The following is a 17,292-nucleotide window of genomic DNA, read 5'->3' as shown; positions in this document are numbered from 1 at the left end:
GTAGATTTAGATAAGCAGATACAAATCATGGCAATAAAAAATGATGTTTACGCTCACCTGTGGGAGTCAGACAGGAACCACAGCACAGGGGGGTTTCTTAGAGAATCTCCTTATGTCTGCAATGATGCTCAAGGTTGGGACTGTGGACTCTGTCATTCTGATGATGATACTATGTTAGATTGGAAAGGTTTCTCCAGGTTAGTTCTCGTATTAGTCTGGGTATAATCATCATGATAATCTTACTGAATGACAGCAGCCAGAAAGTACTAACACTTCCTTCTGTAGTCAGCAGGTGTCCCATTGCATGAAGCATTGGTGAAGTGTTTAATAAATGGAGCACTGTACTTACACTGGTAATTTTGCTCTTAAATTTCTATTGAGATAGGCAGAATAGCAACAGAATCTCTGTCACTAAATGGCAGCACAAGAGAAATCCAGGTGTTCTTTAAAGTACATTTTTCTATTGCCTCAAAATAGTGCTGGTTTATAGGTTAATTCTTTGTCCTGGCCTGGACTCTATGCACAGACCAAGGGCTGGTACCTCTCACCTGTGGCACTCAACAATAGTTTTTCCTCAACATAAACGACTTGAATCCTTGCTTTATTTTTGCACAGCAATAAAAATTGAACCCAAAACAAAATGAAAACTGCAAAGACATTTTTCCTGCTCAAGTTCTTAAACCCAACATCCCTGGCATATTTTCCTGCTCCATTGTAGAAAATAAATAGAGGAGTTTTATTAAGTGGGTGTTGTTTCTGCATGCTTTCCCCATCACATGGTCATGAAGGTCTCCTGCCTGTCACAAACCCAACTGTTATTTGTGTATTTGAGTTATTGGTAGGAACATCAGACATTTGCTGTACTGCTTCAGCAGAGACACTAAAAGCAGCCGCACAACACTTTTCAGCACAATGGCTTTCAAACTTGTTTTGTCTGATTGCTCATACATCTTTGCTGAGGAAATGGATGGTAAAGACATTCAGGGCAGAACGGTTCAGGGCTTTAGCTGTTTCATTACAAATAATTCACAGAGAAACTGCCTACTCTAATTTATTTTTTATCTTGATAAAATGACAGCCAAAAGTCTTTGACATTCCAGGTCTGCTTCAGTTCTCACTTGCCAAAGTCACTCTACTGGGAGTAGATTTTGGCTTGCTTTTGCCTACTTTCTTTTGCTGTTTGATGTTTGCATTAGGTTAATATGTGAGAAAACTCATTTGTTCTAACAGTTCAAGCCATGGGCTAGAATTCAGGCCACCTGATCTCATTCCTGAACTGCACTCTGAGCTCTTTCTGTGTCACCTTGAGTAAGAAACTTAACATTTTACTTATTTGTTCCCTCATCTGAAAATAGAGCTTTCTCCTTCATGTGCTCCATGCCTTTCTTTTTTATGCTGAATGCTTATAAGGCTAGAGAATTCTCTCTTACCAGGTGAATATACAAGTACAGCCCTGGATTTAATGTAGATTGCAATGGGTTTCTGTAGTGACAGTGTTAAAAAATGGTTACCCAAGGTACGTTGTGTCTCGGGTACATTCAATGAGCAAGGGGGACCCTGCTGGCATGGGGACAGTACTATTAGCATTCCCCACCGCAGCACTGTGGTTTGGTGTGATTCAGAATTCAATTCAGCTAAAGTCTCTGGAGATGAGCTTAACATTAGGATTGTTTTGCTTGTTTGTGTGCCCAAATTTAAGATGCACAACTAGGAGTACTTGAAAGCATAGGTTGTAGTTTTTCACAATATCCCAGCGTGTTCCCCCTTTTGATATCACAAGTTAGTTAGCAATGAATATGAAAATCTGAAACCTTCATCCTAACTTTAAACACACATGCTGAATCATGGCTGTTTATCTTACTAATACTAGCATGTTCCTGTTAGTAACACACAGCCAAGGATCAGTACACCCTCTCCCCCATACCACTGTCATCTGAATTATAATTGCATTTTCTGTGTTACTGATAATGACAAACTTGTTAGGAGAAATCATAGCCTTTAATGCATTTTTAAATTCACCGCTGAAATTCCATGAAAATATACAAAATTTGACCTCTCCTTCATAATGACACAAAACACCACAGTCTTCAAAAGCATCTTCAGTCATACAAGTTGAATTATTTGGCATAGTCTTGAGAGGCCGTATTTGTTTGTTCCTGTGAAGCACAAAAGATCTAGTCCTCTAGAAAAGGCTTATAGATGAGTGGTGATGGCAGAACTGACAGTCAGGATGAGAGATTTGATTAGTACAATTAACTGTTTTGGTGTAGAAAAAGAGGTGCATGTGGAAAGCGTCAGGCTATTTGTCCTCATAAAAAAGTGAATTCTATTCAATTTTGGCTTTTTTAAAAAAAAGTTAAGAGCATCTCTGTAAGCAGGAATTTACAGATAAAAACATGATTTTCTGTATTTGATCAAGTTGAATATAAATACATTTTAAAATTAATCATATGCTTACACGGATATAGACCAAAGGTATCCTATGCACAGATGCTCAGTTGCAATGGAAATGTTTGATGGATGTTTTATGATGGTGACAGGAACATGCCACAGTGGGAAGAAAGTTTGACATAAAGAAAACACAAAACAGAGTTAGAAAACATTAATTCATGAAGACAATCCAACAACATTGGTGTCCTGCCTCTTGCAGAAGATAATTAAATCCATTTTCAACATCTGTAAGGAAGAGGTACAAGTTGATGCATAATTGAAGACTTAAAAATTAAATCTGAAACATGGGTACCGAAATTAGAAACCTTGAACTGTGTTTCATAGTTTTAATACTTCAATTTATATACAAAGACTGGAATTTAATAAGGAAGATTCATGATTACAACCTTCTGGGCAAGATTCAGACAGTGTTTGAGAGAGAATCCTGATAGATGGGTGGGAATGAGCCCTAACCTCAGATACACCAAAATACCCAGGGCTGCATAAAAGCAATCAAAATGTAACAATATTGTTGTGAACTAGATAGGCTGTTTCTTGGCATACCCTGAGGCAGAAAGCTTCGCAGAGTTTGTTGGAAGCATATAGGTCTTGTGTATGCTTTACTGTTTTGGCAAGATACAGGGAAAATGTGCATTTGGCTTTGGGGGAGGGTGAGGGTTGTGTTTATGATTAGAAATTCCCTAGGTGTTTAATGAGAAAATCCCTTAGAAAATAGTAAATTTCCAATTTATATTTTACTATCAAATGTTCTGTAGGTAAAAGGCATAAGATGGGGTCTTGGGAAAATTGTTTTTAATTCCCAGGGCTTTTTCACAGGTCACAAGGAGCACTCGTGCTTGAAGTTCAGCATATGCTTATGTCTTTGGCTGGACTAAAGTCTTTATCAAGATTGCAGTGTAGTTCTTCAGGTATATCCAACATTGTTCATACTGCAACATATTATAAATGAAATACTGTATATTTTACCTAATACAAAGTAAGATGAAATCCACTAAAATTACTTTTATTTTTCTAGCTATTGTAATTGGTTGCTGCCTAGCTTAGTGTGATTAAAGTACAGGAGCTGAATGCAGAGATACCACCACAAGCAGCCAACTTGGCAAATTTTTCCCTTGATGCCTAAGAGCCCTGGCATTAAAGCCCTCTTACAGCAGAGGCCAGAGAGGCTGACCAAAGACAACTCAGTGCTGATTGCATCCAAGTGCTTTGCTGTGGCTGCAGAAATAATGCGGTGAGTTTTATGTCCACCTTAATCAGGCTAAAAGCTTTAGGAAACCCTATCACAGAGCACTGGATTTGTCAAAATGATGAGAAGTCAGAAAAAGGAACAGGAGAGATTTTAGTAAGAGATATGTATATGCATCAATCTTTTGGAAAACAAAACCTCTCTTGGTAAGATAGCCACTTGCAAATGGCTCTCTAGAGCTGCCTCAGACACAGACAGCTGGGGTTGATGTAGATCAGGTGTAGGATGTACTGAAATGTTTTGATTTGGGCTTACCTGCTTTATCCTCTGTCTTGTGCCCATGCTCTCTCCTGGCACAGATAAAACATTATTAAAAAATCAAAACCACAGTCTCTTTGTTTTCCTGACTTTTTTCTTCCCCTTTCTAAGCTAGAATTTTAAATGTCAGCCTTTCAAAATGTGGCATTTTCAGAGAAGTGTTATAGCCTGGATCTTACTGAATGGAAAATGTTTTTTTCCAGTTCAAAGAGTTTTAAAACAAAACAGGAAAGGCCAAGACAAATGAAAAAGACTGGGGGAACAGCAGCTGAAGTTCTTCTTCAATTAGTTTTTTCAGATGTCCCTGTCAGCATCTTTTCTCCCTAGGGAATTAGGAAGAAAATTTGAAATCTAAATCCTCCATGTGTTGGAAATGGCTCCCTTCTGTGGCAGCACCTGTAGACACTATGGCTTTTACGGCAATAGAGAAAATGAAGATGAGATAAAACACTCTTTGGGGCATGAATTTTGACACTTGCAGAAACAGGGCTGTTCTAACATTGAATCAGCCTGTTCATGTTCCTCTGCTACCTCAAATATTCAGGGGAATGTACATTGTCCTGAAATACATCTCAGCTGCATGAACTCAAATATACTCAGAGATGATAAAGCCAGCAGGGTCACTACAGTGGTGTGGTTTAACCATGCAGACTGCTTTGTCCCAACAGTATGGCTTTACTGAATAATTGTTTTACTTAAAGATATCATCTCTTTTTAGTAAAACAAACAACAACAACAAGAAAGAGTAAAGCCCTAGCAATGGGATTAACAGAACTGGAAGAGGGTATTTAGAGAACTCTGTCTTTGGTCTCAGTGAAGCACCATGCTTGAGAGAATATATTTCCCCTTTGACCAGGGGTTCAGAGCAGAGGAACTCATGCATGCTCACCTTTCTTTGTGGACGCATATCCCATCTGATACCTGATTGTTGGCTCGGTCGAACAGGACATCAAGTCAAGATACCCCAGAACACTGCATCTTACTTGAAACTTTGCAGAGCCTCTTTCAAATAACTCACTTCACCAAGGGGCTTAACTTCAGAAACTTATTTAAGATCAACCCAGGGGCAACCTGGGTCTGGCTTAACACATGAGGTCCCCATGTTCTTTTTTGTTTGATTGCTTGTTTTTCTGCCAGCATATTCAATTTGGCCTTCTCCCTAGTGACTCAGCATCTCAGGGTTCTTTTGCCCTTACTGGTGCTCTCAGAAGGAGGACAGGGAGCTGCTGTCTTTACCTTCAAGACTCTGTACAGAAACAGCATAACATATCTGTAGGAAGCCCCAGGCATGTAACTCTGTCATGGGATGCCTTTCCCTCCACACATTCAGCCTGGGATCCTCCAAAGCAGAGCAATACTTTTATTTCTGTCTCATCATTTTGGAAGCAACTGAGCTTCCAGCAGGGTGCCAGGGTAGTGTAATGACTGCCGCTTTAACCTCTACAGAGCATCTGGGACAATTTATCTCTCTTGTTATCCCCAGGTATAGCTCTTCTCCCCCTGCTTTCCAATCAGCCAGGCCTCCACCATTTCTGACTTCACAACAAGTGATAAAAAGACCGAGGAAACATGCTGAATGGAGGCAGTTCTGTCACAGTTCCCTCACACACACACACACATTTCCTTTTCCAATGTGGAAACCTGCCTGATGCCAACCATTTACACAGGTACCTTTCATTCCAGCTGGGCATCCAGAGGACTGTCTTGGTGGAGTTGAGGGGGGGAAGGAAACCAAATCAAAGTAAATTGAATATCCTTTCAGCCAGTTTTATGAACTGCCCTCAGCTATTAATTTAGCAGTGTTCTTCCAGACAGTGGCAGCTGCTCCAGCACCGGCCTGTGGAGGAAGCTGCTCCATGGCAACAGGCAGCAAGCGTGAGCTTACCCGCGTGAGCATCATGCAGAGCCACTGAGGGGCACTTTCAAAAGGAGCAGGAATGCTTAAAATTGTGACAATATACCGCATCTCCCCTGAAAGGGAGAAGATCCGTAGCAGCCACTGTTGCTATACAGGTCAGTGTAGGCTGTGCAGCGATTTTGCTGTCAGAAGCTGCCCTTACCATGGGCATATCTCTGCCTTGTGATATAGGAAAGGCTTGCAAGTGTTTGTAGTGTGTGACATATGGATTATCTGGAATTATTATTATTATATTTTTTTTTAAACAGGTGTGACTTCTCAGTGTTTGTCTGCGTGTTAAACTGGCTTGCAAACAAAAAATCAAAAATTTGCTTTTTGCCTGTAAAACAGAATAATGAAATGTAACCTCCTTTGGGTTTAAAATACTTTTTAGGGCTGGATGACTTCGATGTTGAGTTTGATGGAGCTGCATGGACCAGGCTGAAATTCAGTTTCAAGAACAGAAGATTAAAACCAATTCTAGGATTGCTTCACATTAAAGTGTCTGGCATGAGCAATACAAATCCCTGATATCCTTGGCTTTTGTTTTAGCATTTTTTCCCCCAGCTGTGAATTTTATTTATTTATTTGTTGTGATTTATTGCAACAGTTCTGAAGCCTGCTAGACTGGCAGTCCAGGACACTGATGTCACAAAGTAGCAGTCTGAGTTATGCTACAAACCCTCTCTGCTAGGATAATCTGTAGGCAAAAGGATAAGAGTTTAATCAGCCCTGTTAATTTATTAGCACTTCTCTTTTGACGCAGGGACAAAGTGTCCCATTTAGTGTTAGTACTGTTGGTAGCTATTCTGAAGCAAACACAAATCCAGGTCATTTTAATCAAGCCACTGCATAAGTCATAAGCTTCTGTAAGCCGTTATCATGTAAGGCTGAAGTAGTTCTTTTAACACCCCGCCACTTTGATATAGTTAACCCTACCCAGAGGACTTCTCAAAGTTCCTTCTTGTTTTGTTCTACTTATCTACTTATTATGACTTAAATGCAAAACTCACAAAGTGGGTTGTTCCAAATATTCTTGAGGCAACTTCAATAGCTACCCATGTCCTCGGTGCTTGTTGAGATGAGAATGATTCCCCACCACAACACACAACTTCACAATAAGGAGACCCAGCCAGTATGTTTTCCAGAAGATCCCCTAGCTCCCCTGATAGCTAGAAAAGCAGGGCTACAGAACACATCTTTGATAATATTTCCTTAACAGTGCAGCCAAGTCAACCACAAGAACTATCACTTTCTCTCCACTGACTAATAAGCAGGTTGATGAAGTCGCCACCTTTCCTCTGGTAGCATCAGACTGTGGACTGATGTGTCAGGAGATCTTTTCCAGAAGAAAAATTAAAAAAAAATAAAAATTAAAAAAAAAAAATCAGAGTCTATTTTGACCCTTTCTCTTTTCTGTCACCACAGGGAGACCTTCAGAGATCCCTCATTCAGGTGGATTTTGGAGATGGCATTGCTGTTTCATATGCTAATCTCAGCTCAACAGAAGATGGGATCAAGCATATTTACCAAAACGTGGGCATATTCCGAGTGACTGTGCTAGTGGAAAACAGCCTGGGATCTGACAATGCTGTTCTGTACCTGCATGTAACATGTATGTTCATAATGATTTTTAGCTTTTGTCATTCTTTATATATATATATATATATAAAATTTTCTCTTGGAGATGATGTTTGAGGCTTTGCAGCTGGGAGGGGAGTGATGGAAGATGATGAGTGTTTATCTGTCCTCCAGCAGAGGACTCCAGAATGGGAGGAGACACAGAGAATAGTTACATTTGCTTTTTGAACCACATTTTACCTTCAATTTTGGGTGGTCTGCTCTGAGACACCTCAGAGGAGTGTCCGTCCCTTTCTGAATTGCCTTGTCAATAGCATGTTTACAGTTCCACAAAAATAAAGAGATTCAGGATCTGCAATCACTTTTAAAAGCCTTGACTTATACTTTGTGCATGTGTTTTGCCCCCTAATGAAACGCAGCTGCATTTGGGATGCAAACCAGTGCATTTCAGTCTTTCTGTTGTCATAGGAACCAAAATCTTGGTGTTAAAGTGTATAACAAGAAGAAATATTATCTTCACATTGCTGTTTAGCTGTTCTTTTCAACCTTTTTATACTTCACCTGTCTCTGATTTACCACTGAAATGTATCTCAGTCCTTGCAGAAAATAATCAGTGTGTTCTTTAATCTTTATTCTGCCTCACGTTTATGAAACCAAAGGGTTGAACTGTTACTGGAATTTCATAATATCCCTAACAGATTGGCGGGGGAAAGGGTGCACATAATTTACCTTATATGGTGTTCCCCCCACCCTTTTTGTTAATGGTTTATATTTTAGACTGTGTATTTTTGTGGCAGATTTAATGGAAAAAAAAGGAAAATCTAAAACTTAGTTATTTTTATGTAAGTTGTGCTTACAAAATATCACTTAGCCACCACTAAAGTAACTCTACATACTCCCTAGACAATTTAGCACATTCCATGTACTCCAGTTTTGGTGTTACTTATAGCACGAAAGCATCTGCCTCTTTAGGGGAAGAGGGCGGCTCTTTAATGGTGCACAGTCATATCAGCAGATGGGAGCAGTGGGAGTGGTAGCTGTGGGAGACAGTGGCTTTATGAGGGAGCACTGAGCTCTAGGGGAGTGGGAACAAATACCTCCCTGATTGCCTTCCTTTAGAAAGACCTTAACATTCTTGACCAAGGTGTACCGTTTATGATTCCCTAACCTGATACTGTCCTGTGGCAAACTTTTTATGTCACATAATCCTTCAGCAGTGCCATGTGTTTCCAAAACTCATAATTATATCTTGCAAAAAGATCTGTATTGATAAATCAGGTTATTATCAAGCTTTTTTATTTTATTTTATTTTATTTTATTTTATTTTATTTTATTTTATTTTATTTTATTTTATTTTATTTTATTTTATTTATTTATTTATTTTTATTATTTTTATTTGGGGACTTAGCCCATACCACTTTTGTGTAAATGCACTGGTGAGTCAAGGTAAGTTCTCAGCTTTCAGACAGCTTTATTTTTTTTATTTATTTATTATTTTATTTTTTATAATATCATCCCATATAGAGTAGGGAAAAGGATGTTTGCAGTAGAGAGATAGTTTCTGTAGTCACTTTGCCTTCCTGTTTGTGCTTGGAAACTTAGCAGGCTGCAGAAATCCTTCTCCCTCTGCTGCCAGTTGTGAAAGTCAGCTCAACAGAAGCCATGGTTTGTTTATTTATTTATTTATTTATTCACTCTGTAAAAGGTCATTGGAATCAAATGGAGAAGTGTTTTGGTAGTTGATATTTCACAGAAGGTTCTGACAGCCTTCTGTGATCAGGGTTTGTAATTGTTTGCTGTTTGACAAGAGATGATTCCACAGGGACCATTGCACATGCTTTGTCTATCTGCACACTAATGAGGCCACATGAAGCAACAACTGCTTTCTCATGCAACAACAAAATGGAAGAAGAAGGCAGGGGCCCAGCCCTCACCCTCACTCATATTGGCTTTCTGGGTAAAACAGTTTTAATCAATTTTCTCAAGCCATTGAAAGCTTAAGAACTACTTCAGTTGTTTTAGCCATACAACAAACAAACAATATCCACATGTGTTCATGTAACTTAGCATCTGATAAAATGTAAATTTCTGTGTTGTGATGAAGCCAACATGGGACTTAAATACTGCATGATCATTGCAGCAGGACCTGACGCAGACACCTGACCCCCTGGAGAAGTCACATCCCTGAAGTATGTCTCTCACCTCTCTCTATGCAAAGATTTAGGGACCTCAGAAAAGGCTGCAAACTGAGCATAGTTTATTCTAACTAAAAATAGATTGGCTGAGGCCAGAGATATACAGTAAATCCAGTCCCTTCCAGAGTCTGATGACTGTGTCCACAAAAGCTTCTAAATACTATTGAAATGCTTGCATTGCCACTTGTCTCTCTATTAAGTAAGGGCTTCAGTCTGTTTTATTTTGCTTGTGGTGTATAAGCATGGCTTTGGCCTCTTGAGAGTTTTGTAAAAATACATGTCCTTACAATAAGACACACACTGTATTGCTCAGATCCATAGAAAAGCAATGTGCAGCCTGAGTGCCCCGAGAATTTTAGAAAGGGGCACTAACTGGGTGACCCCTTATTACAGGGTTGATACATGAGAATGTGCAGACTTGGGCCTTCCAACACCCTTCCTTACCTGTGATCAGCCTGTAAAAACCTTGCTGAGGGTGAAGCTGCAGGCACTGAACCACAGTGTTTGTGATCTCCAAGATCAGAGTAAAGCCTCTACCCAGTGCCCTCCTCATCCTGCTGCAGCCCTGGGGCTGGTGCACAGGAGCAGTACCTTTACTGCAGTTGGTCCAGTGATCTGCAAATGCAGATTAATGTGAGGAAGGAGCATTTTGGGGTGCATGGACAGCAAATTGTATATAAAGTGCTTCTCCAGCCAACAGGCTGTCTCTAAAACGACAGGTTAAAAATTCCCCTGAGACATTAGTTCTGCATTTGTCTGAATACTTCAAAATAACAGTACTTTTCCAAGGGAGCCTTTTGAGAAGCTTTTCCCTTGCCATTCTCAGGGACTCGTACACAGTTTTTCCTGGGGCAGATGAAGGGCTGTAGTTACCATGGCCCTGCATGAAGCTCCGAAATGAATTCTCATCAAATTTACCTGGGAAGAAGCAGTCTCCTAGCAGCTAAGGGCCTATAAAGAGTGAACTATCCCCATCTGCTGGCCAGATAATAGTTCAGCATTTCAGCCACTTTGACCCGTCAGCTGTTTGCACAGAAATAAATGCAAAGCCAGAATTGACTTGTTTGAGATATTCTTTCGTGTTCTTTCCTAGTTGGCAGATGGTGAAGGTCTGAGAAGGTGCTGGGTGTTCTCTGCAGTGCTGGGTCATTTAAACTATATTCAGAGCAGCTGTGTAGTTACATGGGAGTGGATTAAATTTTACATGGGCTCCATTGTTACTGCTGTTACCACATCAGGTGTTTGGAAATGCATCCCTTTAGAGGTCCGTGTTGACACTGGGCACTTGGCAAATATCCCAAAAGATACCAGACCTGCAAAATATTCAGTCTGGGAAGCTGGTGGTTTTCAGTTCTTAGTGTCTTGCTGTGAGAGCAGGCAAGGCCAGGTCACAGAAATGTGCTGGAGCAGGGGTATTCCATTGAATGAAATTCTCACTTCTCAAGAATTTGTAAGAAGAGTGTTGACTGCTGACTATCAAAGGAAAAATGAGCCACAGTTTGGTCTATAGCAGGCTTTACTTATTCTGGTCATGGGTGACTCTTAATTGGGCTGCATCAAGTTAACCAGCAGCTGTGTCTACGCCCCAGAGAAATCTGCATTTTAGTAATGAGTCAGGAAGAGTGGTCCTTGTTGATATTGGCATTTGTTATACAGTCTGAATTGGGAGAATTTTTCCATGTCTCTCTGCTTATGTGTGATGTATGGCATAATAGAGTGTTTGCTCTGAAATGTATAGTGTTTCTCCACATTGAAAAGCAATGTCTAAGTGGTGATATATGCATAGTATATTTTCTGAAAAATCCTGTCCTGGAATATAAAAGATTCTTTAGGATCAGAGTATCTCAATTCCATATGAACAATGCAATCGATCCTCCAAAGCTGTGGTTTCTCCTTGTCAGCACTGAAAAGCTCACAGATGTAGGATGTAGTCTTAATTTGTTTTAGAAACCTGTATCCCCATATCACTTGGGGATTCTTTCTTTTTCTTTCTCTGTCACTCCTTGGACAATTGTCTTGTTATCTAAGTGAACAGTCAGAACACATTTAAAAAAAAAAATCTATAGGACAAGATATAACAACAAAGGCCCATCTGTCTCCAGAAGATGGGAAGTGTGTAACTCTGGGTATAATGTCACTTGTCAAATGAATTATGTTCTGTTTATACTAAAGAAATAAAAGTGTTTGCTAAGGAAACAGAGGGAGTATAGGTTAACATTAAAATGAAGGCACTCTGTGAATAGATGTATTCAGACAAAATTTCATCTGGTATAAATAGATACAATACTGCTGAAGTTCTCCAAATCATAGCAATTTGCATTGGCAGAGATGCTCCGTGTCCACTAAAGCTATTTGTCCTGCACATTTTTAAGTCTTCCTGGTGAAGGGCAGAGTCACATAATAAGGGTCTGTCCCTATTATTTTAAGTGATAAGCATGCAATATTCAAGCAGTAAAGGGCCCACGTTTTTCAGCTCCATGTATAGGGATGGTTCTTGTTTTATGTGGAACAGATCCAAGCTTACCTCTCTACAAATGGCACCAAGCCAAGACATTAGATGCCATGCCCCAGGGTAATTTAGACATCACCTCTTCCTCTAACCAATGTGTGTCCCCTCAGGTCTCCCCTCTTACCAAGTCAACATTTCACAGTGGGGAAGGACTCACCTCTTGTTTCTGTCTCTGCAGGTCCCTTGGAACATGTTCACTTATCTCTCCCATTTGTCACCACAAAGAACAAGGAGGTCAATGCCACAGCAGTACTGTGGCCAAGTCAAGTGGGAACACTTACTTATGTCTGGTGGTTTGGAAACAACACAGAGGTTTGTATTCCCTATGGACTGAGGTGAAAACAATTTGGGATGAACTCTCTGACTGAAAAGGGAGGAAGAGAGAGATCTGGAAATGCTTCTAAATAGTCAAACAAAAAAGAAAATTGTAAACCAGAGACAGAGACTAATTATTGGTTCTTTGATGTACCAATGTTGAAATGTGGCAACTGTTCTGTGATTATTGCTGGGACTTAGCTATTGGGTTTATTGGCATTTCATGCAAATTGCAAATAGGTTTGTTTGCATTTTCACCCAAGGTGGGTGTAGAGAACCAAAGTCCCAATGACTTCTAGTATGTACTTTCCCACTCCCATTTCTTCAACAGGAATAATAAAAGCTGAAAACTCCATGCACTGCATTGTGCTTCTCTGTGCTTGCAGAGTTTTGGTAAATCTGCACAGGCATTGCAACAGTTATTGTACATACCTTTGAGGCTGAAGTACCCAGAGGCCCTAATTAATCTCTAAGGGGAAATATTCTCATGGATTTTGTAGAATCAAGAGGGACCTTCAACCACATATGGTTATCTTCTGTATAATGCAGGTCAGAGGATTGCATCTGTACTTCCTGCTTTATTTAACTATTTTTGATTAAAGCAAAATCTGAGTTGTTTTTGTTTTGTTTTGTTTTGTTTTGTTTTTGGTTGTTTTGCATTAATGACATCCCTCAGATGATGGAGAATCCATTGCTTTTCTTTCTGACCCTCTCCCTCAACTACTTCCCTGTAGCTAATTATCCTGAGAGTTAAACATATGCCCTGTGTTTGTAGTCTGAATTTATCTAGCTTCAGTTTCAAGCTGTTGGATCTTATCACGTCTTTGTGTCTAGATTAAAGAACTCTCTGTAGTATCAGATATCATCTCCCCCTAGAGGTACTTACAGGCTGTGATTGTCACCTTTTAACCTTCCCTCTGATCTACTAAGCTCATAAGTGATCAGAGTTGGTCTAACTCTGTTCTCATTTAAGTGAGAGTTTTACTTCAGACTACAATGGGAACACAGTTTGACTTAATACTGTGTGCTTTGAAGATCTCATCCAGAGTTCATTAATAAGTGAAAATAGAAGTTAGGGCAAAAGCTGCAGAAAGGGGGCACAGCTCATTGATAAACTAATTTGCACTGTAGAGCAAGCTGAGGAGATCTATGTCCTCTCTAAAACCCATCACTTTCCAAAAACAATGTCTCTATGTCTAAGAAGTCAAGAGAGCAAATGAGAAATCTTGATTTGCCTCCTGATTTTGCCACAACCTCTTTAAAGTGATCTTAACCAAGTCATTCACAGCTAGACCTGGGGGAGGAGTGTGACACCAGAGCAGTGAGTCTCATGGGCCCCCATATGGACCTCTCTGCAGCAAAAGACACTTTAACGAGGGATCCAGAACAGCCAGCCTGCTAAGTGGGAAGTTTCCTGGAGACAGATGCTGGGGAATATTGGGATCTTAAAACCTAACTCCTTTAGAAATTTTACATACCCTACTCTGAGCTCTGGGAAGACAACTTCATCTGGATCCCTGAGCCTACTCCAGAAAATTGGCTTCCATGTCACAGGACCCTTTCTGTGTCTAAGTTTCCAAGCTAAGTTTCCAAAATTATCCCAGTAGGCTAGAGAGCCAAACTAATATTTAATTTTCCTTCACAGCCATATTATTTTTTTTTCTGGTGTATTTGCAGCCACTGATCACTTTGGAAGGGAGCATCACATTCACATTTTCTGTGGAAGGGATGAACACCATCACTGTTCAGGTCTCAGCAGGAAACATCATTCTTCAGGACACAAAGACCATTGCTGTGTATGGTGAGCCCTTCCAATTTCATTTCACATAGGATTCTCCATAATCAAGAGCTAGAGATCCAGGTTACCTAGCAGCAACATAGGGTTGCTATTTCAGGATCCTTTGAGTCAGATTGTAAACTCAGTTCCAGTGGTGTCAACTCAGCATAAGATCTCTGAAGGCCACTGACTGACATTAGTTCATACTGAGATGATCACAGAATGTTGATCTCTTTCCCAGAACCCCCTCTGTCTGTCATTTAACACAATTATCTAGACTTTAGGTCATTTTGCAAGCTGGTGTTCCCCCATCTTCTCCAGTAGAAGCGTCTTTACTCATGCAGAAGCTTCTTGGCTCAAAAAAAATAAGTCAATGCAGTGTGGTATAGTCCTGGACTGAAATCTATACTGATTTGACGCACTCAGGTCTCAGAAGCAGATAGGATGCACAAATGCTATATAGTGTAGATGTAATCTAAGAACCACTGAGAATCCCAGTTTAAATAGTTTACTGTAAGCACATAGTTAAAATGATCATTTTGAACATCTCTATTAAAAAAAATAATAATAATAATCAAAGATTAAGAAGTATTTTTCCAAGTTTAGACCTCTCCCCACCTTTGTCCCTGTCCAGTTAAGATTTCAAATGTTTGGAGCATGTCTATGAGAGTATAATCGCAGTTTCCTTCCCAGGGGTTGCCTGTTTCAGTATCATTTATATTCCCAACAAAAAGTATCATTTATATTCCCAACACAGCTTCCTTTCCAGTGCTATTCATCCATTAAAGTACGGACCTATCACCTTTTTCGGTTCTGTGACACTAGAGCACTGAATCTCTCAGATTCTCCAAATCTCTCAGATTCACTGCTAGATTCTCTGCCAGTGTGTGCATCACCTGCAGATTGATTAAGAGAAGAAAAGCACAAACCACAGCAAGTTTCACTAGGTTCTGCTGTTCGTTTGGCACTAAGAGATATTCACAGCCTTTACTTACCACCATGTCTTTCTCTGCAGAGCAATTTCAGTCCCTGCGATTATCATTCTCCCCAAACCTGGACGACTACAATCCAGATATCCCAGAGTGGAGGAGGGATATTAGTAGAGTAGTCAAGAGAGCCCTGGTGGAGGTAAGCAATGTGCATCATCTTCGTTATGGTGGCTCTAATTTCTGCTTTCTGCCCGTATTAGGGCTGGATATGGTGATATTTCAAGGTATGTCTTTGTCCCTACCAAAAAAGGAGGCTAGACCAGTGTTTTGAGTCCAGACTCCTAAATTTTAAGTGAAATTATCCCATCCTATGACAAGCTGGTACTCGGAATAAGCCTTCAGTTTATTTATTTATTTTTTAATCACAGCACATTATATGGAATATTCACGGGAAAAGGGCATACAGAAAACAAACAGCTTATATCTGCCTATAGCTGTACAAATGTCTTTACTGCTGCATTGCAAAAGAAGTAATTCTTTTACTACTGTTCTTACACAGCAGTGGGTGTGCTATTCTACTGGAGTTGCAAATATGCTGTAGGAAATTTAGGAGACCAAAATTTCACTACAGAGAAGAGCACCTCAGTAAGTGCTTTATGTCCTTCATATAGCATGAGGCTCATGGGGCAGGATAGGATGCTATTTTTCCCAGGAACACTGTGGGGCAGCTCTGAAGTTCCTCCTCTAACTCTTGAAAAGAATGTCATAAAATTAGTGTTTGGCTGAAGATTTGGATTTCAAACTGAGTCTGAGATACATTAAGAGAAACAATTGAGGATTCTCAGCTCAGCAGAAAAATAGTGAAGGGAACTGTCTGGAACAGGTTTGTGTTCACCTGATTAGCGTGCAGTGTCTTTTTAGTCATTTTGCATAAATGATGACACAAATGAACACAGAAGCTTTTTAATAGAATCTACAAACTTTTTGTTCTTTTAAAAAAAAAAAAGAAACCTGTCTGGATCCTTACTGAGCTGCATTTTTTCTTTTTTTTTTTTTTTATTAATTTCCTCAAAAGACAGGTGAAAAGGAGAAAAGAAAAAAAAAAAAAAAAAACATAAGAGTTTTCTGAAGCTTGTTCTTCTGACTTATTTATGTCTGTATCAAGTATTCAAGGCTCCACTTATCTTCCAGATGAATTTTCAGAATATAAACAACTCAATAAAAGAAAATAAAGCCATGAAAAAAGGATTATAAAACCACAGTACCAAAGATACATTCCAAAAGCAGAGTGGTGAAAATACAGTCCTTTTTTTCTTTGTTTGTTGGAGTTTAAAAAAAAAATATAATTGATAGCTAATTATCCCCTTTTATGTAGCTAAATGATTCACCTTAAACAAGCCTTTTGTGAGAAATTCTTATAAAAAATAAAGTTAAAACCCATAGATTTGATGGCAATTAAATACACTGTATAAAAATAAGTTGAATAACTAAATAATTTAACAGAAAATTATAGCTGTGCTATAGAATTTTTATGAACTTTTATTAAAGTATTACATTCTTATTACAGAGTCCCACAGACATGGATAAAAATTCTGCATAAGAAATTGTAGTTCCCTATTAAAATCTGATCTTCTCTGTAAGTAGGGGTAATTTCAGATTATCACAAAATATCCTCTTTTGTATTACAATTATAATTATTTCCTCACATCATTGATTTTGAGTCCCGTCTCCAACTTTTGATGAAGAAGACAAGAACAAACTGAGCAGTTTGGATAAAATAAATAAATAAATAAATAAATCATTCCCAGCCTCAGAAAATGAAGAGTTTACTTTAACCAGTAATACTATGTCTTTTTCTTGACATCTTAGAATCATCTTTTAGGCAAACAGAAATAATACAGTGTTCTACAAAGTACTTGAGTACCACAGAGAATATACAACCTTTGTATTGTTATAATTATTCTTCTAAATTCCCATTAAAACAAACAAAAAACAGCAACAGAAGGTTGTACTTTTCCTTGTCATGCAGTGGAAGGAGTGGAAGGGAAGGCTCCTTTTTTCATAACTCCATATGGTATTCACTGACTTGTAAGCAGTAAGATGTGGAATTGTCACAGAATTAGCTCAAATGATG

The 17,292-nt window shown here is 39.2% G+C and overlaps 1 protein-coding gene across 6 annotated transcripts in view; it reads left to right on the top strand.

Moving 5' to 3' along the window:
- The window catches only part of SORCS1 (sortilin related VPS10 domain containing receptor 1), a 287,728-nt gene that overhangs the window by 248,202 nt on the left and 22,234 nt on the right, over nt 1–17,292 (top strand). For all 6 annotated transcript variants that reach the window (XM_084525016.1, XM_084525015.1, XM_084525014.1 and 3 more), the window contains 4 exons: nt 7,281–7,467; nt 12,316–12,449; nt 14,130–14,253; nt 15,245–15,357. In XM_084525016.1, the coding sequence (XP_084381142.1) occupies nt 7,281–7,467; nt 12,316–12,449; nt 14,130–14,253; nt 15,245–15,357 (558 nt within the window). The remainder of the gene's footprint in view (nt 1–7,280; nt 7,468–12,315; nt 12,450–14,129; nt 14,254–15,244; nt 15,358–17,292) is intronic.

The sequence above is a fragment of the Aythya ferina genome, assembly GCF_964211825.1.
Source record: "Aythya ferina genome assembly, chromosome: 7".
Lineage (NCBI taxonomy): Eukaryota > Metazoa > Chordata > Aves > Anseriformes > Anatidae > Aythya > Aythya ferina.
Note: the sequence above shows the minus strand (reverse complement) of the source record. Positions and strands in the feature narration are given on the sequence as shown.